We start from the raw sequence: 21,822 nt of genomic DNA, 5'->3' as shown, positions 1-21,822 counted from the left end.
TTCAGCTAGCCTAAAAATGTGAAAACTGTGTTCTCTTCCAGCAAAATTACAAAACCTTGCTGTGATATCTCATTACATAACAGTGTAGAATTCATTAACACCCAATCATTTTCACAAAATGCACATAAATTAGCAACTGCCAAAATTAAATTACAACAGTATGAGGTGTAATGTAATGTAACATGATGCCTGAGTTGCATAACAACATGTGATGGAAATTTAGAAGTGACATATGACAGCTGTGTCAAACAGGGAACAGTTGAACATCAAAACACATGATAATCACTATCAATAAATTGTTTAAGTTCACTGCTCTGGCACTCCCATAATGTTAAGCTCCAGTTTTGTGCACAACTGATTTTTACACACTGAAATGATAACAACAAAAACTCTAAATGTCTTGGTTAAAGGTCTGAATGAAAAGAATGAAGTGAGTGCATTCGCATTAGTCTGTGAAGGAGAGAACACATCTGTGCTACAACACTGTAAATAGCCAGGATAGTTACCATGTTTCAGTAATTAGTAGTTGCCAACATATATCACTGAATTTGAATTACATTACTGCAAACTGACTTAATATAACACATTTTCCTTAACCTGTAGCTCTGCTTATATTTATGATGCAGAATAATATGAAAGTAAGAGCTGCTGCACTATAGTGAGAAATTGCTGCTCAACAAAATCAACGTTCAGTCATTTAAATTCACTTGTAGACTATCTCTTTCATCCTGACTTGTTGATGCAAACAAAACTGTGGAACAGTACTGGAATTAAACAAGTACACAGAATTACTGTTTGTTTACTTTGTCAGCTTGTCGAAGACAATCTATGCGTCTCATTTTGCCTTTCTGATCAGGGTTTGACAGGACACAACATGCTGCTTTCTTCCCCGTGACTGACAGGACAAAGTCCTCTCTGCATTCAGGTCTGATGTCCTTTCTTAGCTTGGCCAAAAGACGACTGGCCCACTTCTGTTTCACCTAAGAACCAAATCATATTGTAAAGAGAGTTATTTCAATTTGTCAAACTGAACAGTGTATTCTAATAGCATAGCAATATAGCTTTTAAGACAATTTAGGGTTAGAGTTAGTGTAATTTTGGTAATCTGTAAAGTATACCAATAAGTTGTAAAACACAGGCTTGACTACAAATAAAAAGTCTTCAATTTAGCTACTTGACTTTAAGACAGAATAAAAAAAATCTGCTATCCACCACTCAACTTATCCATCCCACCTCTGCTTTCTCCCCCAGAAGTTCGTCTTTAACAGCTCTCTCCTCTTCTTTAGTCATCCTTTTCTCATGCTTTTTGAAGTACTTCCTTTTCCTGGCCTGGAGGTTGAACCATGTGTAGGCGAAGGCACGGACCTGGGGCAGCAGAGCCTCAATGAACGGATGGAACTCATCCTATGTGACAGACAGATAAACTTAAGTATACACACATATGGTAAACACGCGATCATCAGTGACCGAACCAACTTTAATCATTTCCTCAGTTAGGACATGTAGCATCAACTAATTTTACCAGCAGTATAACGACATCATCAGGCAACAACACATCTACTTCATGTATTCACTCCTGGACTTTGTGGAATCTTCTACACGCTGGGTTTAGTTATCCTGATGTGGGTGTGTTATAAATTCTGCCAACACTATTCTGATTGCTAGTACATCACCACCTGTGACAGAACACTGGCAGACAAATTTCAACTCCATCTGAACAAGACACCCTATACTGAAGGTTCCTATGATACTATACTATACTATATGAGAAAGGAGAGAAGAGAAGAGGCAGTTAGATGAAGTAACATGCTGCTTACACCAGACATATTTCAGCCTTTAAGTCATCCACCCGACAGTACAGTATATTCTGTTCAGATTCATGCATGTGCTTACATTGCTTACAGTATATGTTCAGCTATTCAACTATTACATTTTATTCACCAGTGACCTACATTTATATGTCATGTTATTGTAAATAATACACACAGTACATTTACAGTATATATTTCTTTGCCTGAAATCTGACAGGGACGAAACACAGCTTGAAATTAAAGACACACAATCAACACCAATCTAGTTAAACTGATATGATGTCTATGGATTGTGGGAAGGCTACAACAGAGCTGTTCTGGAAGATGTTTTTGCAGGACAAAGGCATAGCTAGCTTGCAAAATATAGACTATAGTAATAACCTGTAATAATTTACAGTTGAGTGGGAGAAACACTGATGCTAATGCAGTGCTAATATTTAGAATGGTTACAGTATTAAGGGAGGGGTTATGCTAAGTGTGGCTCCAGTGTGTCATTAAGCTACCATTTCAGACCTGCCCATAAAATCCTGAACACAAGACTGATGAAAAACTCCACAATTCAGTAGTTTACAGTCTTTTCATGTGTTCTCCGGAAATATTCTTTAACATATATAATGTGTTTCAAAACAAGTCACTGAATTTTCTTGACACAGACTTTAATGTTCCATAACATCCATTAACAAGCATTGGACTCACATTAGACCAGCACTGAACTGTACTTAACTGTCAGCAGAGACTTTTCACTGATAAACCTGAGAATTACACTGAATTACGTAGAATTATTGTTGAATCACATAAAAAATGTAAATCAATCTAATTAATTTGATTTATTAGCTTAACTATAACCTAAAACAGCATGCCTAACTATTTGATAAAGAAGATTGTTTTCACAGCCTGTACAATCAGAGCATAAACATATAGGTAACCACACCACAGCAGACAGATTACATTCAAGCACATACACACATGTACACACAGCATGTACATGCATACACACCCATAGTCAAAACTCTGGCTCTCAGTTTGTTTAGTATTGCTATTGCAGAAGGACAAAACTTCTGCCAAAGTGAACTCGTGAATATGGATTGAGGGGGTAATCAGTGTCATTAACTATTGTGAGTGCAAGCCGTGTGGTGGCTCAGTCATTCATGTCTGAGAGGTTAGGTGTAGGGGTGGATAATTTGCGAAGAAGTTTGATTTTGATAGACATGGTCAGCATGGTGTGGAGACAGAGAGCAGTTCAGCAGGATAAGTCAGACTACGCTTTTGTAAAGTGCTTTTGTGGGGGGCAACGATAAGAACTCTGAGTTTATGGAAGACTTGGAGTCTTTGCTGGGATTGCTTATGGATATCATTGATGCATTCATCAAAGCTGTGCTTATTGCTTAGAGTAAGTCCAAAATATTTTCGGTTACTGACTGTGATGACCCTCTCTCTCTAGTGTTGTGCCTGTTACTTGGGGTGTGGCTGTGCTTCTTGCAGGTACTGGAGAAGGACATGGCAGAGGGACATCAGCATCTGAGTGTGACAGTGAATCCGACACACCTGGGCCCTGTGTGCCAGTGATCCTTACAAAAACCCTTTCAGAGTTCAGTTCTGGTTCTCTCTCTCCTGCCTGAGACACCCATTTGGTTTTGGTTGGTATTTGGTTTGTATTGCTGCACCTTACAACATTACACATTCACTCTTCACTCATGCAATCACTTACACTACTGACCTTACTGACTGCACATGCCACTGTTAGTTTCAGTTTTCTCCTAGGTTTAGTCATTCATTTTAAATAAAATCATTTGTTAGTTTGACCTGTTGTGTGCATCTCCCTCTTTTATCATGGCTGAGTGGCCCGGTTTGTGACAAGTGGGGGCTCGTCCATTCAAATTTGATTTGTTGGTGGTGTCTGTTTGATATAGAGTTTGTGGTCTGGGCCCTGACACAATATCTGTGTTTGGCATCCTCAGATCCTTAGTGACCAGGGATCAAATATTTCTTGTCATCTGTTGGCCCAAGTGTTAAAACTTCTAGGAATCAGGCATAACCAGTCCTCAGCTTATCATGCAAAAAAGACAAGGTGCTTTGGAGCATTTTCACCAAACGCTGTGTGTATAGTACTGAGCTGGGTGGGGATTGGGAAGAAGGACTGCCATGGTTCCTTTTAGCTGCACAGGAGGTAGTGCAGGAAAGTACAGGGTTAGCCCAAATGATTTGGTGTTTGGTCACAGTGTTCGGGGTCCACTGTCTGTGTTTAAGGACAGGTGGAAGGAGTCAGACCCCCCAACCAACCTCATTGACTGTTTAAAAGGGTTTAGGCAAAAGAAATGTTGGCTAAAATGAAGGAGAAATATGATTGCCGGGCTGAGTTGCATGAATTTAGTTTTGGCTCTTTGTCCTTTGGTGAGCTCTCCCATCCAACAACATTTTCTGGTCCGTATACAGTGGTTAAACATGTTTCAGATCAGAATTATTTGATCTCAACTCCCGGTCGTAGGAAGCCTGTGAAACTATTTCATGTAAATCTACTTAAACCTTACTATGCTCTCTCTCCTGAGGCATCCAGTGCTGGACAGCTGGGGTCAACAGTAGTGAGTCCTGTTTTGTTTGCTGGCACAGTAGGTTCTGCTGTTCTTGAGCCCCACAGTTGTCTGGCCAACTGGACCATTTTCCAGAAGCACAAGCTCTGGGATTTGAAGAGCTAATTTCGAGGTATCCAGGATTGTTTGGTGATGTACCCACCTGTACTTACTGGGTTGAACATGATACTGATGTGGGCGATGCACAGACTTCTCCATCAGCATTTTTATAGAGTTTCTCCTGAGAAATGTAAGTATTCAGATGCTGAGGTGCAGTAAATGGTTGATAATGGCATTGCAGTGCTGTCCTCATCAAGCTGGGCTTCTCCATGTCTGTAAGTACCCTAGGGTGATGGTGCACCAAGGTTTTGTTCAGATTTGGCAGCTTTCATCACTCCATCTGGGCTGTATTCCTATAAAGTCATGCCATTTGGGTTAAGGAATGCACCGGGTACTTTCCAACGTCTGGTTGGTGGGGTATTACCATTGCTTCTGTAAGAATTATTCTACTGTTGTGGCACCACTTACTGACTTGCTGAAGGCCAGGGTTCAGCTTGTGTGGTCAGCCCAGTGTCAGGAAGCCTTTGATAATGTTAAATATCTTTTGTGTTCAGCACCAGTGCTGGTTGCACACCGTTTTGACCATCCATTTGTGCTAAAAGTGGATGCGAGCTGGAGTTGTATTGATTCAGGCCAATGAGCAGTGAGTTGATAGGGCAATCAGTTTTTTTAACCGGCATCAGTTACACTACTCAGTAGTTGAGAAGGAGGTCCTTGCTTTGATCTGGGCCCTGCAGCATTATGCAGTCTATGTGGGAGCTTGATAGTGACTCTGACACACGTGAGCCCTGTGTGCCAGTGATCCTTACAAAAACCCTTTCAGCTCTGGTTCACGCTCTCTCCTGCCTGAGACACCCATTTGGTTCCTTACAACATTACACACTCACTCTTCACTCATGCACTCACTTACACTAGTAAGTTTTCTCCTAGGTTTATTCATTCTCTTTAAATAAAATAATTTATTTGGTGAGTTAATGACCAGTTCCTTTCTCTTGTGCCACGTTCAGCTGAAGGTAGTTGTCTGTGCATCATTGTGTGATGTGAGAGATGTGTTGATAGGCTAGTTATTGTCATTGAGTAGTCCTAGTATAGCAAAGTCAACAGAGTATATGTAGTTAGTGGTGATGGGTGAAGAGCTGATGCAGTCGTATGTTGAAGCTGGAGCTAAAATTATAGTATTTAAGTGAAGTTGCAAGTTGATTTGAGATGTTAGAGTGGATTAGGGAGTGGAGGAGGCAAGCCACAACATCCATCTGTCCCCCAGTGAGGCCTTGTATGCCAACTGATTTTGCAGGAGTTATTTCCTGCATCATTAAACAACTCATACAAGTCATTGCTTGACATTTGTAGGTGAAGATTCCTTCTGTGTTCATCGTTCAGGAGGTCTGAGCTATATGTCTGTGTAGAGGTCTGAGCTGAATAAACTTCAGAGGTCTCCTCCTCTCCATAAACAAATAGACCTGATAATTAAAAAAATACACTAAATAAAGTAGTTTCATATTAAAAATCTGTATTTTGTATTTTATATACTGGTGGTCTTTAGCAGACACAAGATATCAGTAAGGGGCTGCTGACTGTTGGCTGAGCTGCAGCAAACATTAGCTCAACTTGTTTCAAGATGCTCAGTTTTTAGGTTGGAATTCCTTCAGTGTTCATCATTCAAGAGGTCTTGACTGGAAGCCAAATTATCCACAGAGGTCTACTCCTCTCCAAAATGAACCAACCAAGTAAAATCGGTTAAGCTTATTTCTGTGATTACTTAGGATCCAGACATCACATGACAAAAATCCTTAATCCGGTTTAAGGTTATCATTATAAAGTTATAAAAAGTCTTGGTGATATAACTTGAAACAGTAAGAAAGTAGTCTGATCAAAATGTTTTCATGTCTGATCATCCAGACGACAGCCAATACTTATGGAAAACCCTGTAAGGGTCCAGCTGTAATCTGATGGCTGCGAGGATGGTGCACAGGATCAGTTTTTCCAGGCATTCCATCGGTATTGAGGTGAGCATGACTGGCTGGTAGTGGCTGGGTTCAGAGGGGTGGTGTTTCTTCAGTACCAGTATAGTGGTGGAGGTTTCCCAGAGGGTAGGAGTTGATGCTGTCCTATAGGATTCCTGGAAGATGGAGTACAGGATGGGGAAGAGTTCCATGGTGAAGAGTTTGCACACCCTAGCCAAGATGCCATCCGGCCTTAGTGCCTTGCCAGAGTTGCATCTGCTTAGCTGTTGTTAAAGATTCTCCATTGTGATGGGTGGGAGTGTGGGCTCATGATAGAGGAGGGTAGTAAGCAGTTCCTCACAGACAGCAGAGTGGTTATGGGTGTCAAACTTTGTGTAGGAGATGTTCATCGTGTTGGCAAAGGATGTGGGGTCAGTGATTGTGGAATGATCTTGAGTAGTTTCATGACCTGTTCTGTGTTCATGTCACTCAACTCTTGCTCCAATCTGTCCTTAAGTTTGAGTTGCCCTTAATAATGTCATTCTTGATCTGTTGATTGTTTTAGGGGAAGCCCAGTTGTTGTTCAGTTTTTCAGTTTTTCTTTGACACTACACTTATTATGGGAGGTCAACCAGAGTATGGAATTAGGATATTTCCTAAACGTTTTTTCGTGTATGGTAGTGGTGATGCAGAACTTGTTATAGTTTATGATTAGTGATACCCTCTTATCTAGTTCTCTTTGAAAAATGTCCTGATCTTTGCATGCCAGTGAGCCTTGTAACTGTGTAATGGCGTCTTCCAACCACTGGGTGGCACAGAGGATTTGAGGCTTGATGTGTTTAAGTCCATTTTGTTCTGAAGAGAACATACATTTGGCAGTCTGAAGGCAGGAGGACATAGTATGAACGGCCCCCTCCGCAATCTGGTGTGTATACCTCTTCGCCTACCTCTCTTCCTTGGTCAGATCACAGGGGGAAGGATAACTGGTGACTTCACATTGCTGAGGATAGACAACCGTAACTATAGAAGATCTACCCTGTGGCTGAGTGGTCTATAAGCGCTAGCCTCTAGTTGTAGCGCTGTGCTGTTACTGATTATCCAAACCCTACCGATGATAGGGTTATGATTATGATCCATAACACCTTAGATGTCAGTCCTAAACATTTAGTTAGACAATGTAATCAATGGACTGAGACAATCAGGCTTACAACTCAAAAAGAAACACCCATGGGAGAACAAGACAGGATGCTGACATAAATGCTAACATGACATGACAGTCTGTGCTATCGCAGCAGAGCATGTGCCAGAGATAGGTCCAAGACACCTTGCTTATTAGATAATACAATGAGCAGACAACATAAATTGCCATATTTCTCACTGAGAAAGAACTTAATACAATGGAGTGGCATAATGAGATCTCCATTCAATACACAACACAATACACTGGAGTTATTACTTATATTAAGGGATATACGGGCTATACAGGGATAATACTGTATAATAAAAGTAAAATTAAGCATAATAACACAAATTGATGAATTAACCTATGTTATTTAGATTTATTTCCCTGACCTCTAATTTTCTATTTATTAGCAACAGTCCAGCCCGATTTCCTGTGATAGATGGAAAGCAGACTCCACAAGTAATAATAAAAACTACTATAACACATTAAATACATTAAATGGTGACTGTGAGGGAGCTGGCAAGCTTCCCTCTCACTGAGGTGAAGAACTCACACACCCATACACAATGACAATATGGACTAATGCAGGAAGTTTATTTTGATTATGTTATTATGTGTTTTATTTTGAAAGATCCTGCTAACTTCTCTCTCTTTGAGGTCGACTTCCAGGGGGCGTGTGTTCATGGAGTGAACACATGAGCATGCAGCCACAGGACTCCAGCCAATGTCAATTACCTTGTTAGGCTGAACCAAGTTGACAGGGAGGAGAGAGGGAAGTGGGTATGGGGGGGGTTGTTAAGTTTGGCCTTAGTTTGTTTCTTCTCTCTTCTTCTTTATTATATACTTTCTTTCTCCTGTGTCAGTCAGCAGTCAGGTGCATGGAATATAGAGAGATGACAGTATTTTATGTGGTAAGAGTTACTGTGGTAATGTTAGGTACCCTTTACTGGAGAATGGTAGGGGTGGAGACTGTAGAGAGAGGAGGGGGGTCAGTTTGAGTCTCTCATCTGCCAGAATCTGCAGCACCTGTTTTTTCCTCTGTGACCCAGGAGTCTGCTGTTTTGTGGTTTTTCACATTTAAAAACTGTATTTTTGATACTTGAAGTTGCTGCACTGGTGTGTCCTTTTGTCGTCCAGCAGTCATCTGCCTTTTTTGGGGGGTTTTATCATTATTAAAACCTAACAGTAACTTAATTAGAAAATGCATCTTTTCTTCCAGGTATCACCTTTTGTCCCCCAAAATATTGCTTTTCAAAAATACCATCAGTAGTGAATAAATTGTAAAATGCTAATGAAGAAGTGTTACTTGGGGAGCCAGTCTGCCTTTATGTGTTGTTTTTTGTGCCTGTTTACAACTACCAGCAACTGCCAGACTGTGCATTCAGTTCAGCTGCCTCTCATCTCACCTCATCTCACTCACAAACTTATAGCAGTTCTTTCACACACTGACAAATGAATTATGAAACAAATCAGTTATAGAGAAGAAACAGGCCTCAACCTACTCACTATGTAAAGAGATTTTAATGTATTATATTTATAATACACAGTGATGGCAACAGTCTATATCAACATTAAACCAAACAACATCTAATTTATCCTACAAACAAGTACTATGTGTGTGTACAGAGCCTGATATATCTTATTCCTCTGTGCCATAGACTATATGGCATAGAGCTCCATTGTTGTCAATGTAACACATGGTTGCACTGGGTGCAATATGAACACACACACACTGTAGTGTCATTTTGGTTCCATCCCACAAACATCATCCTATTGCTGGAAACCAGAATACAAAATGTGTATTAATCCACCACTGAAAATAGTCCCCAAATGCACTATTTCTTTCTGTTTGAGAGAAACTATATATTTGTGGGAACCAACAAGTTTGTGGCTAAGGGACAGGGTAGGGAAATCAGAAAGTATTGGGAGACAGACTAACACATTGTTAGTGTTGGTCTTCTCAGTGCATTTGTAGAAATATAAACTAACACCAGCTACCACATGTCTCTTAAGAAACCAACAGTCTCTTAACTCAGTTTCTCTCTGTGACCACTTATTTTAAATGCCAATAAATAAATATGTCTATGTTAACAAATTACTTTGCAAGTGTAAAAGTTATTCTCTACGGTGTAGACACAGGAACACTGAAATTAATTAGCATTTTGTAAACAGTTGTATTTTTGAGCTGTGACATCACTAGTTTATATATAATATCATTATATCACAGATCACTGTATTAGTCACAGAAAAACATTGCCACTGAGAACAGCTACATTGTGTGTGGCTAAAGTTAAACATAATTTAAGTGATCAAGAAGAGTGGACAATGACAGAGTAGCACTTACTCTCACATGCATTTAAAGTACACTACAGAAGCTCCCCATTCAGCATCACAACACCATAACAAAAACCAAAACACAATAACAACTCATCAATAATATTGGAAACTGCAGTTGTTCATGACATCATGATGATATCACGTGACAGTCGGTAGAGATTAGTGAGACCTCTGGACAGAGACTTAATGAACACTGGAGACAGACAACATGGGCCAGATTCAGATTCCTGATACACATCATTTTCATTACATTTATAAAGCTATACATACACTTGGCTTCTGGCCCCGGGTCTGAGGTATGCGTGAGGTGTGTACATTTTCATCTCACATTCTTCCTTAATCAATACCACTGTGTGTGTGGGAAATGGCCTATGCATGGTTTTTTGTATTTCAGTGGTTGGTCTTATGTTGAGTCAGGGTGCTAGTCAGAACCAGGTCTGACAAAAGTGTTATCTAAGTTTATGTTATAGTGCAAAGGATCCTTACTGAAACACAAGAAACTTGGTACAGCCAGATTCTACCAACCCTACGCTTGTAAACAGATACATACACAATACAAGGCAAGGAAGCAACAAAGATAAATTATTTCAGTCCACCGCAGTGTATACAATGTACAGTATATGTGTACTGTACATTGTAATACAACATTGTTATTAATTACAAGTTATCTTTTCAATTGAGGATCCTACAGCAACAGACTCCTGGGAATGGAGGCCGGGATGACAGGCAGGTTGCTGGCAGGATAAGGATTTAGAGGGTGAAGTGGAGAATGGTCCAGTTTGAGGACAGGTAACCTAACAAACAGCAGACTATTTGACTTGTTGCCAGGGGTAGGCAGGCTCACCTTTTAATGAAAAGATAGATGTATGCCATATTTGCTCTCTTTGCAGGCATATATGGCATATATGATCTCCTGAGATCACGTACAGTACCTCTGATAAAACATTTTATTTGTTCTAATTTCAGGAACAGCATGAGGTCGCTAAGCCAGAGTAATGCTTGGTGATTTAAGAAATTTCCAATACTATTCCTCTGCAAGCCAAGAGTGGTGCAAATGCAAATACATTTTCCTTTTCACATGACAATAAAAACTCATGTGTCAATACTCCAAAGATGGCTAATTCGGGGCATGGTTTTACATTTGTATCAAATGACAGTTGACCAAAAGGATCTAAGCCTATGACAAGTCCAGAACATATGGGCCATGTCTGCATTGATGGAATGACAACGGTCACATCTGTCATCAATGTCAGGGTATATTTTAGACAATTTTGATTTAGTAAGATAAATTTGATGGAAGACTTTAAATTGAATCAGGCTGAGGCAGGCACAGGAGGTTGTTCCATTAACTCTTCTCTGAGCACAGTCCCATGTCGCTTCAGAAATTTCTATCCAAGTTCTGCTGCCCATTCAGTTCTGAAGACAAACACGAGTTTGTAAAATATTGTCCAAACCTGACTTTCCCTGACCTTGGTAGGTTAGGGAAGGCTGAACTCAGAGTCTGAATAAGATGACAGACCTGAAAATATTGGAATAGATCTGATCTTCGCAGGTTAAATTTTTCAGACATGCTATTGAAACCATCTATATAAAATCACCATACCTAGCAAGACCAGTGCTATGCCACTGTGTAAATGTTGTGTAAATGATCTAATCTGGCTACATATAGGTCTATATGAAGTATGGAATCAGTTGACCCATATCTTAAGAGTAGATATGACCACAGCTCACCATCAAACATGTTTCCAGTCTATTGTAAAACATAAAAAATGATGCCAAACATCTGAGGAACACACTGCCTGACTCACATATTTCCAATGGAAATCTGAACAGCAGCATAATGGAACAGTATTCAGCAGAGTAAGCGCACCACTTAGATTTAACTCTAATCATATATAGAGTACACTGCCATAGCTAGCTGTGTAGGTCAGCCTATAGGTCATCTGCGCTAGCAGCTTATTATGACCCATAGTTACATTTCATTGTTAGGTGAACACCAGCAGCCACAGTAATTATGACAGTAGCAAAGACAGAAATCAGGTGATGTAGTATAAACAGAGCCAGTCCATAATGAGAGGAGGCTAGGGTGAATGGGTGGTTCCACAAAACACAGGAGACTGATGTTTGTTTCCTGTTTGAAACCAACAGTCATTATTCCTTTCAATCCATGACCATTCCACAACCTTAAACACGTCTTTATTACTGTAATGATGATGGGGGTCCTCTAACTGTACAGAAGAACTTGCTTTAGTTCAAACCTCTTTTCTTAAATCTAACTAAGTTGTTTTTGTGCCAAAACCCAACTTAACTGTGACTGTTCCATAAGCTTATTATTGTAATCATGACAACTACAGTCTAACAAGCCACTGTAGGGGCACTATTTCTTTCTTTCTGTCTTTTCTTTTACGCCTTTAATGATAGTAACAGTAAAGAGAGACAAGGAAGGTAGAGAAGGAGAGCAGGATAGAGGTCAACCAGTTCATCAGTCGGCCGATTAACTGGGCCGATTCTTATCTTTCAAAGCCTTGTCTGTTTATTGTTTGGTTTTGTTATTATTGTTGTTGTTATTGTTATTTACTATTAGTAAGTACACTAAAACTTTATTTTTCATGCAAAGGACAAAGTTCACTTTTTTGATTACCCTATCTAATTTTGAGTTTATTTTTATTTTAAATACATAAGTGCTGTGCAGTGCAAACACAAAATGCAGATGGAGGACTTCTTGAGTGTGAGACAATCCAAAACTGTCTGTATTGGCAATCCTGAAATCCTGGATTACTGGAAAACCAGATACATACAGTAAGACCCTGTTTACACTTGGCATTATCATAAAATGCATCTTGAGGAATCGGATCGCAAGTGGACAGCTCTAAATATGCGTGTAAATGTCCACTAAAGACAAATTGTGATCACTCAAACCACTTGCCATGGTGGCCAGGGATGCATTTGACCATATCTTTTGTAGTTAAATGCTAATGTGTCCTGATGCATCCAATGACGTAAGAGTACTTAGAAGAGATGTCTCTCAGCTGCTCACTTGCGTCTGGATCACACAAAACACATGCATATTAATGCCAGACGTAAACAGGGTTTAGGTGTCTGCTTTTCATAGAGCATTTTTTGATGGGCTGTTGCTTTGTACACTTGCTGCAAAAAAACAGCAGTTAAATATTTAGTTTGCACAACACTAGGCTAAACTGATTCCACCTAAGCTCCAGAAGTAAGATTATGTGGTCTGATAAGAGCCAAACTGCCGTAACTAATGCAGCTGTGCCAGGTGCTTGTTGAAACTCCATTAATACCACTGAAAGACAAAGTGCCAGGCTGTGTTAGTGAATAACAAAAGCCAGTTAAAATACTGTATCTTGAAATATAAATCTTGTTTTAATGTGTTACCCCTGTTTAACTTGTTAAAATCACAAATTTCCGTAAATAATTTGTGCACTAATCGTCATAAATGTTACGTTTAATAAACACTTATGACCCACGCATACGCAGACTTTGATTTGTTTTATTAAATTCATTATGTAAAAATCAGCTTTAACATTATGCATTGCTGAATTCTCTCTGACAGAAGAATCAAGGTAATGTGGTTATTTTATCACTATAAATTCTACAATAGCTGTTAATTTCTGATTGAAATGCATGGAATGTATCATCATCATATGAGTCCAAGTGAACGTTTGAAGAAATTCCCTAAATGTGTTCCTCAGGTACTGCATTCATGCCACAGCTATCACTGGTGTAGAGGATTGATGAATATTTAATTACACAACTTGCTCAGGACAGCCATAAGTGAATGTCTCATATTAATGACACCTACCCCTCAGCAGAAAAATGACAGAGACTGTCTGTAGTAAAGTTATGTTGTATGGTTATGTTCTCTTTCGTGTCCTGAACATAGTTAGAAAATACATGACAGAGAGTACTGTACAAGTAAAGACATTAATTTACAGATAATGTTGATGGTATGACACAGAAGTTGAATGAAGTTAAGTTTGAAATAACACAGCATTATAAAATTATTACGCCTCCATGCGGGCAACAGCTGTGGCTGTTTTTGGGTTAGGTGTTCGTCCATCCATATGTCCATCCATCTGTTTAACCCATTCTCACAAACGCAGTATCTCAGGGACACCTTGAGGGAATGTCTTTTTGGCACAAATGTTCTCTTGAATCTCTTGAAAGATTTTAGTGGTCAGAAGTCAAATGTTAAGGTCACTGTGACCTCATGTCCCTCCCATTTTTGGGACCGTATTGTATCAGGATTGCCTGAAGGGAATTTCATCTGGCAAAAATGTCCACTTGAACTCAAGGGTGAACTGATTAGAATACAGAGGTAAAAGGTCAAAGGTTACAATCACTGTGACCTGACAAAACGCATTTTTAGATATAACACAAGAATTCACATTCTAATTATAACAAAATTTCACACAAATGTCTGGCAGGACCATAGATAATGAAAGGATGCCATTTTTTATCCTAAAGGTCAACTTCATTGTGACACTATAATATTTGTTGCACCACATGACAAAGCTCTCTATCAGTCCTCCCAGACAGCATGTTTCTCACTGGAAATTATTCACTGAAATCATACATTAATATAGTGATTGCTTCCATTTTGCCAAAACATATGGTTAATACATTTTATTAAATTCCTTCAAAGTTTTAACTATGTGTGTCTAGACAGCCATGGATCTAAACTGCAACTGGTTGATGGGGGCATACAACTACAAGAGAGTAACTCTAGTTTTACATGTCATTAAATATCCAAATGAAAAAGTCAGCTTTCTCAGGGACACCAGCCAAATGTCCAGAGATGGCCCTGTACATCTTAACTTGGAAACCAGTGCTGTCCTTCACAGTTCAAGTGTCCAGTATTTTAAAACAAGTCAGCTCATTCATTCTCTTCTCCATGCGGCCCTCTGATATTGACTTTTGTGGAAAAACATCTGGAGCACCACTGGCTCATGGTCTGGTTCAGTTTAACATCCTGCTTTGCACTCAGACTCAATTCAGCTGCCGACATCAGCCCAGTATAGGGCACAAACACAGTGCTCTTCAAGTTTTAGTCTGTCTCTGAGACTTATCTATACAGATACAGTGAAAAGCTTCAGCCTGTAGTAAAAACTCCTGTCACTTTTGTTTATCAACGGGTCTGGTGGAGCTGTTAATGTTGGAGCATTACTTGCTAATGCTAACCAGAAATCTTCTGTTTCTGCTCCTACGCATTACAAACATTCAACTTTCAAAACACCGGGTGGCTCTTATTGTGAAGTAGGTACAGGAAATGCAATCTATTACCTACTGTCACCAACATTAACCCACTAATATTTCTAGGTGCATAGGTTCTGATGATGACAGGAAAGAATGTTAGTAGAAGAAACAGACACAGTGAGACTCTTGTGTAGTTTTATGGAAAACAAACTGAGCTGTGCATCCTGCAGCAGGAGGTCAGATTTAGCTCAGCACAGATATCCCAGTCATAGGAAAAGTCAGTAGCTATTTTATGCCTTGCATGCTAAAACCCATTCTTCACTAAGAAAAGATCCATTCATCAAACAGTTAAACTTATTGTCAATAAGACATCTTTCTGCTAATAATACTGCCAGGAGTGACTTTAGTTTTATTCCACATCAGCAAAGCTCAGACATTTAATGTGTTTGATCTCCCCTCACACTACAGCAGTAAGTTGAACACTGAGTGAGTGGGGGAGGGGCAGTACAACCAGATGAGTGCGCTGTTTAAAGGCTTCCCCAGTGAAGTTGCCGCAGTAGAGAAATGGTTCCACACAAGAAAAATATGAGCTACCCAAACTATGTTACTAAGTGGGGTTGCCAGGCTATAGCAAGGCCACCCCCTGGCTCTGCCATTGTCTCTTCATTGTGTACCCCATTGCCTCAAAGTTCCTATCAAGACCAGTGCAAACAGAAAATTACAGTGACAGCTGTGTCAATATGCTGTATGTGAGCACAATCTAAACTAAAATGATAAAGGTCTTAAAAGCTGATCTTAAGACTGGACCCCTCTATAAATCAGGGCCACAAGATAAGCTACTAAATAATACAGAGCCCACTTTAACCGATAATGTAAGTGCTTGGAAATTACTTGAAATTACTTGAACAATCTCCAGTTAACTGTATTACCAAAACCAGTGGCCTACATTGCCAGGCAGATAAGCTAGCCTTGGTAGAGACAATAGTTTTAATAAGTAGGAGCAGTACTAGTGATAATAGCAATAGCAGCAGCTGTGTAAGAATAGTAGTACGGGTTGTTAAGAGTCAGAAGACATTTTGAAATAGTGCGCGAGTAAAAGCAGAAGTTATAAGTAGTATAGGAGCAATATTGTCAGTAGTACTAGCAATAGTAGTGCCAGCAGCACTTACAGGCTGTAATATCATCAGCAGAGTGCTGAATTTTAGTTGTATGGTAAATTCTTTTTTTTATTCTAAGCAGAGTATGTTCTGAGGAGAAACCTGAATATTTGAATGTTTTGTTATTTATTGGAATGATGGTGGTCAGGAAATAAGGAATATGTAAGTAGTACATATAGAACAGCTTCATGTTAGAACAATGGTACTGGCAAACAAAAACCAACACACTGTTCACACTGTACTCCACCTCCTCTCATTCACGTATCTCACACAGTTGTGTGCATTCAAACTTACTTTGGTATTCAGAGCTAGACGAAAAAATCTTTCCCAACACGTTACCAACACATCTGCACACATACACACACAAAGCACACTTTATGTATGTTAGTCAGGAGAAGAAAAGCTGACAAACATACTGTACTGAAAGTCTTTCAACACTCCTTTTAGCATGTTCCAGCTAAGAACCACATGTTAATTCAAGTCCCTGTTGAGTAGGCCTGGTGCAGTCAGTGTGAATTAGACCTCCACCCCTTCAATCTGTGTACCTGCTCCTGATATCAATCTATGATTCATATCACTGCCTGTCCTACTCTGCACAATGACAGCAACTGAGGGTAGGGATTGTTGAAATTGTCGAAATGAAGACATTTGTCACTAACTTGTTTTCTTTCACGCACCGTCCGCTTTATCAAATCAAAACAGTATCACGGATAATTAGTTAACTACATGATAGCTCCATTTCCCTGTAGGGTAGGCTCTCCTCTGGCTGTGCAAGTGTAACAGCAGTTATCAAGAGGCACAGAGAAGCATAGCGCAGTTTTACCTGAGACAGCGAGAGAGGAGAAAACATCATTTTGATGAGGAGGAGCAGAATCAGACCAGGCTTCGCGTTAACATAAACATCCCTGGGCTGAAAAGCTTCATTTTCATTACGTCGTCATTTCTTTTTGCAGATTTCTACATGATCTCCCCCGCTGGTGCAGTTAAGCAGTGGTACCTCCGGGTTGGAGAAAACGCTGCATTTCCTGGGCTGTTTAACTGAGTTTTTTTTTTTTTTTTTTTTAAGAATCCAGATATGAGCGAGCTCTGGTCGCCTCGGATGACTCTGCCGCGTTAACTCCAGAAATGATGACACGCCAGAAAAGTTGAGGCCCCGGAAAAATGCCCCGCAGAGACAAAAACACAGAGAAAGTTCCGAGTAATCATTCTTAGGAGAATATGGCCGGAGGTGTAACGGAGCACAGGGGCTGTGTCACTTACAGAGGGAAGATGAGGGGGGAGAAGAATAAAAGAACAAACTGAAATGACGTTATGAATTCAGCCCATCCCAAACGACGGACTTAAAGCCGCAGCAGCTGCTGCACTCTGCCTCTCCACACGGGCCTTATAACACTGTACAGTTCATTTCAGGATCAGCCTTATATTTACTACAGTGGATCACATATACTCTCTGGTCTCAACAACGCCTTGAGGACTCCTCATGCACAATAGCATATCAAAGTAGGTGTAATTAGTCCTGATTTGCGCTGTTCTCCCGGTGAGAACATGGTCTAACGTGCTTTTGAAAATACTTCCGTTTCTGAATACATCCCAGAAACAAAGCAGCACATTATTCCCATCTTAGACATAGTTTAGCCGTTATTCCCAATGTCTTTCATACTGTGCTTGATGATGTGCTCCATTATATTCATCTGAAGACTTGTGGAATGTAACTATGAACATTATTCAAGTACTGTACTCAAGTACAAAGGGGATTATGTTTGTTTGTTTTTTTTAACTCGACTACATTATTTTGATAGTAACAGTAACTTGCCTACTTTGGCTGTAAACAAGATTTTGCTTATACGAATCTGATCACCCCATAAAAACAGAAGCATAGATCTACATGAAATTACTCAACAGGTAAAAACAGATATTTTGTTTTAATATTAAATCACATTCAGTTGAACTGTCACCATACACAGTAAGTGTCATTTACAGTGAAATGCAGTTTTGTATCTGCCACTGCAAACAGTGCATTGCATAGGCAATTGATGTAACAAATCTATAGAATGAACACTAAAAACAAGTAGGGTAACACATGAAAAAGAGATGTGATGGATGGATGGAAATAAATGTACAATATAAAGAATGCAACTGATATGTCACTAGTCTAAAAATATACATTAAGAACAGAACCAATAAACAAAAATCAACAATTTGCATGGTGGACTCAGCATGAACCCTATTTTATTATCATATAAATAAAGTTAGAAAATTCTTATTACTGGATCCATCTACAGTACATGAGATTTAATACTGAGGCTGGGTAAGGTGCAGCTAAGTTATCTGCTTTACTGTTGGGTGGTTTAATCCATTTGACACTGCTGTTGCTGAACTGCAGACCTCATTAACTGACCATTGGATATAATTTTACCATTGGCTTTTATAGTAGGCTGTGTGGGCATTTATACACAGGTAGGTAGTATAGAAATAAATACATGTAAATTTATGACAATTTATGTCAAGTTTAATAAGACATATAGGACTATGCAGTTTTACAATGAAACCAGACAGAAAATAGAGAATCTTGAAAAATGGGGGGAAAGTTTGGGCCACATGCTTATTTAGCTCAGTCTTTTAACTCCTTAGGGTTTTGCCACAGCGATCAGTTAAATACTGTCTTTTCTCAAGTTCAGTCTATCACTTATCGCAGTTAATGGTGATGGAGGGATACTAACTATGACTGCTTTCTTCTATTGTGGCATCTGTGGTGTTGTCAAGTGCCTCACTGCCCAACATGAACTCAAATCTTCCACTGAGTGTTGCCAACAAGAATGCGGGTACAGGAGGACTGCCTCCGCCAGCTGCAGCTCTGCTTATCGTGGCGGCTCTCTGCCCCAGCTGTATGCCGGGACAGGAGGCCCTCTGTCGGCCTATCATTCTAACTCAGCCCGCTGGCTTTAACTGCGGCCATTTTCTGCTGACTAACATACACACGCACGCACACACACGCACTCAAACCGGGAGAAGGAGGCTTAAGCTGAACTTCAAGTTGGCCTACCGCCGTCCCGCGTGACGAACGTAACGGGACAGATGGGCCTGCTGCTGCACGCTCCTCTAAAAATCCCCAAACTCAACAACTTTCACCAGCGGCTTCACGTGCTGACATACACACGCTAATGCATGGTGCCCGCGTACTTATACACCACCAGGGGTCGGAAACCACATTTGCTGGAGGGATAAAGCCTGTGTAACGCCAATACGTCCCGTTCTCCGGCACAGAGACAACGTTGCTCCAAATTCCATTCAAAACTGGGGGAGTCCTAAGTTGACTTGTTTTATGACGAACATAGTTATTGTGTCGTTAGTGACGTAAATTCCTATCCTGCTTGATGGTCTTTTGGCGAATTCGGCACATATATTATTTTGAAAAACACATCAGTGTCAGCAAAATATCAAGTTTAATAATCGTTTCATACTGCTGACTTCCGCCCTGTACAGTGTGTATTACAGAAGACGCCAACTGAATCCAATTCTAAAAGTTAAGATTTTCTTCAAGTATGGGGTGTTTCGTGTGTCGTATCTGCGCCGAATTTAAGGGGAGATTCTGATAAATGTCATTGTTTTCAAGTCGTGTTGTGCGAGGTATTTGTATTTGCCGACGTGCAAGGTGAAATTTTATATGCCAGATTTTTGAATGAAATTTAGTGACAGATTCTTTCCCATAGGGAAACGTCACATATCGGACTATAAGGTTTGGACGCTTCTATCAAATAAAAGACGGAGAGGAAAACACCGAAAATAGGCTTGCTGATATTTACAAAGAGAGATGTAACTATCACCGTTTTTTGTTCCACTTCCAGTTGCGTAGCTAATGTTATTCATTCAACTCCTCGCATTGCGTCTTTTTTGGAAAACACGAAAACAGCACACCAATAGGAAGGTACACTCAACAACATTACTGTACCGGAACATGTTTTGTCCTACCATTTCGTAGCTGAGCTGCCACCGTTAAAGCTGATCTCAACGCCTGCCCATCTTGCGCTGTCGGTCGTTATCATTCCATAGGCTATTCATTTCTGTCATCGTGCGCGTGCCAGCTGGAGTAAATCCGCGGTGCTCGAGACCAGGAACGTCCCGCGTCAAGCTTCGGCCTCCACGGCAGTAACATACCCCCCCACCACACCACCACACCACCACCCCCCCCGGAGAGGCTGCGGCAGAATAGTATAGTGCTACATTCACCTTCTCCCTCTCGTGTTTTCAGCTCCCTCTCTGACTGTTCTCTCATACTGTTGACATTCGTCTCCTCTTCACTTTGATCAATTTCTTCACTCCTTCCTTTACACAAACTTTTTATTTTGCTGTATTTTCTTTATTACGGGTTAATGGGCTATTATGGGTCACATTTACAGAGCCCCTCCTAGTCTACCTGGAAACTCTACAAAATGTTGAGCAGAGGCCTTGATTCTAAGTGTCAGATTGTGATGCAGTGACCAGCTGGGTTCAGCTCTGACCCTGACCTAAATTCACTTACTGCTAAATGCTGTGGACTTCCACTGCTTTTTTCTCTTGAAATAAGCTTGTTATAGCATTGCTTGCTCTGATTAGTCACCAAGAGCCTAATAAATACAGAGGGGAGTATGGAGTTCTTGATTACTATATATATATATATATATATATATATATATATATATACATACACACACACACACATACATACATTTTTTTTCCTTCTTTATTGATTGGCTGAGTTGCCAGTTAAGAGTCCACACAAAAGGGACTGTATTTCTGTTGCTATCAGTAACGGTTGCTTATGATTAGAGGCAGAGACTTTAAGACACTTTACTTCACTTTTTATAAAAAGATATTGAAATTGGATCCAATATAAGCCCTTGCCAACCTCACAGTTTCTGTCCAGCAGATGGCAGCAATGCATCAGAAACCGAGGAACACATTGCAATATGGCATTGAAGACTAAACTGTGAGATGCTGCCATTTTTTATATGCACTATTGCATACTGGCATTGCTATCACAAAGGCAGTATGCAAAAAAGCTGAAAATGCAAACATGTAATATAAACTAAATAGTTAGAATAAATATATAGTCTGCATTGTCTGCATGATTTTATGATATTACAGTAGACAAAAGGTTTACCACTAGTTTTAATCATCAGATAAATCCCAAATTGCAGCCTAACTACAGGATTGTACAGTCATTTAGCAGCATTTTGAAGTCATACACATAACTATTTTACGGCTATAAAGGTGTGATTTCCAGGCTTAACCAAATGTTGTTTTTGTTTGTTTTTCCCAAGAAACAATTCAAATCATTTATATGAGAATTCATGGTAAAACTGATCTAAATTGTCACTAAGGCTGGTACTATAGTCATTATGAGTAGGTCATAACAGAACACAGGCATCAAGCAACAATGTTGGAAACTGTAAAAGGTCACTTCAGGACATTCAGCACGATGGAATGCTGAGGGCAACACTTGCCTGGACTTCTCACTGCTTACCTCAGATCAGTGATTAAACTTTAGTTGAATTCAGCAGCTTCATG

At 39.9% G+C, this 21,822-nt stretch overlaps 2 protein-coding genes across 5 annotated transcripts in view; one reads left to right on the top strand and one right to left on the bottom strand.

The window, feature by feature from the left end:
• The window catches only part of ahsg1 (alpha-2-HS-glycoprotein 1), a 76,658-nt gene extending 63,939 nt beyond the window's left edge, over positions 1 to 12,719 (top strand). The window contains exon 9 of the mRNA XM_051077150.1: positions 12,612 to 12,719. Within this exon, the coding sequence (XP_050933107.1) occupies positions 12,612 to 12,704 (93 nt within the window). The 3' untranslated portion in view covers positions 12,705 to 12,719. The remainder of the gene's footprint in view (positions 1 to 12,611) is intronic.
• nfic (nuclear factor I/C) overlaps positions 1 to 20,437 on the bottom strand; it is a 48,737-nt gene extending 28,300 nt beyond the window's left edge. The window contains exons 1-3 of one of the 4 annotated variants that reach the window (XM_018701873.2): positions 20,245 to 20,437; positions 1,234 to 1,404; positions 804 to 980 (exon numbers count right to left, since the gene is read on the bottom strand). In XM_018701873.2, the coding sequence (XP_018557389.1) occupies positions 804 to 980; positions 1,234 to 1,404; positions 20,245 to 20,247 (351 nt within the window). In that variant the 5' untranslated portion in view covers positions 20,248 to 20,437. Of the gene's footprint in view, positions 1 to 803; positions 981 to 1,233; positions 1,405 to 17,098; positions 17,918 to 20,244 lie in introns of those variants that run through there. The other 3 variants (XM_018701871.2, XM_018701874.2, XM_018701872.2) reach the window with 3 other exon arrangements.
• Positions 20,438 to 21,822: the final 1,385 nt, after the last annotated feature.

Source organism: Lates calcarifer, linkage group LG17 (genome assembly GCF_001640805.2).
Source record: "Lates calcarifer isolate ASB-BC8 linkage group LG17, TLL_Latcal_v3, whole genome shotgun sequence".
Taxonomy (NCBI): Eukaryota; Metazoa; Chordata; class Actinopteri; family Centropomidae; genus Lates; species Lates calcarifer.
The sequence above is the reverse complement of the archived record's forward strand: the minus strand, read 5'-3'. Positions and strand labels throughout refer to the sequence as shown.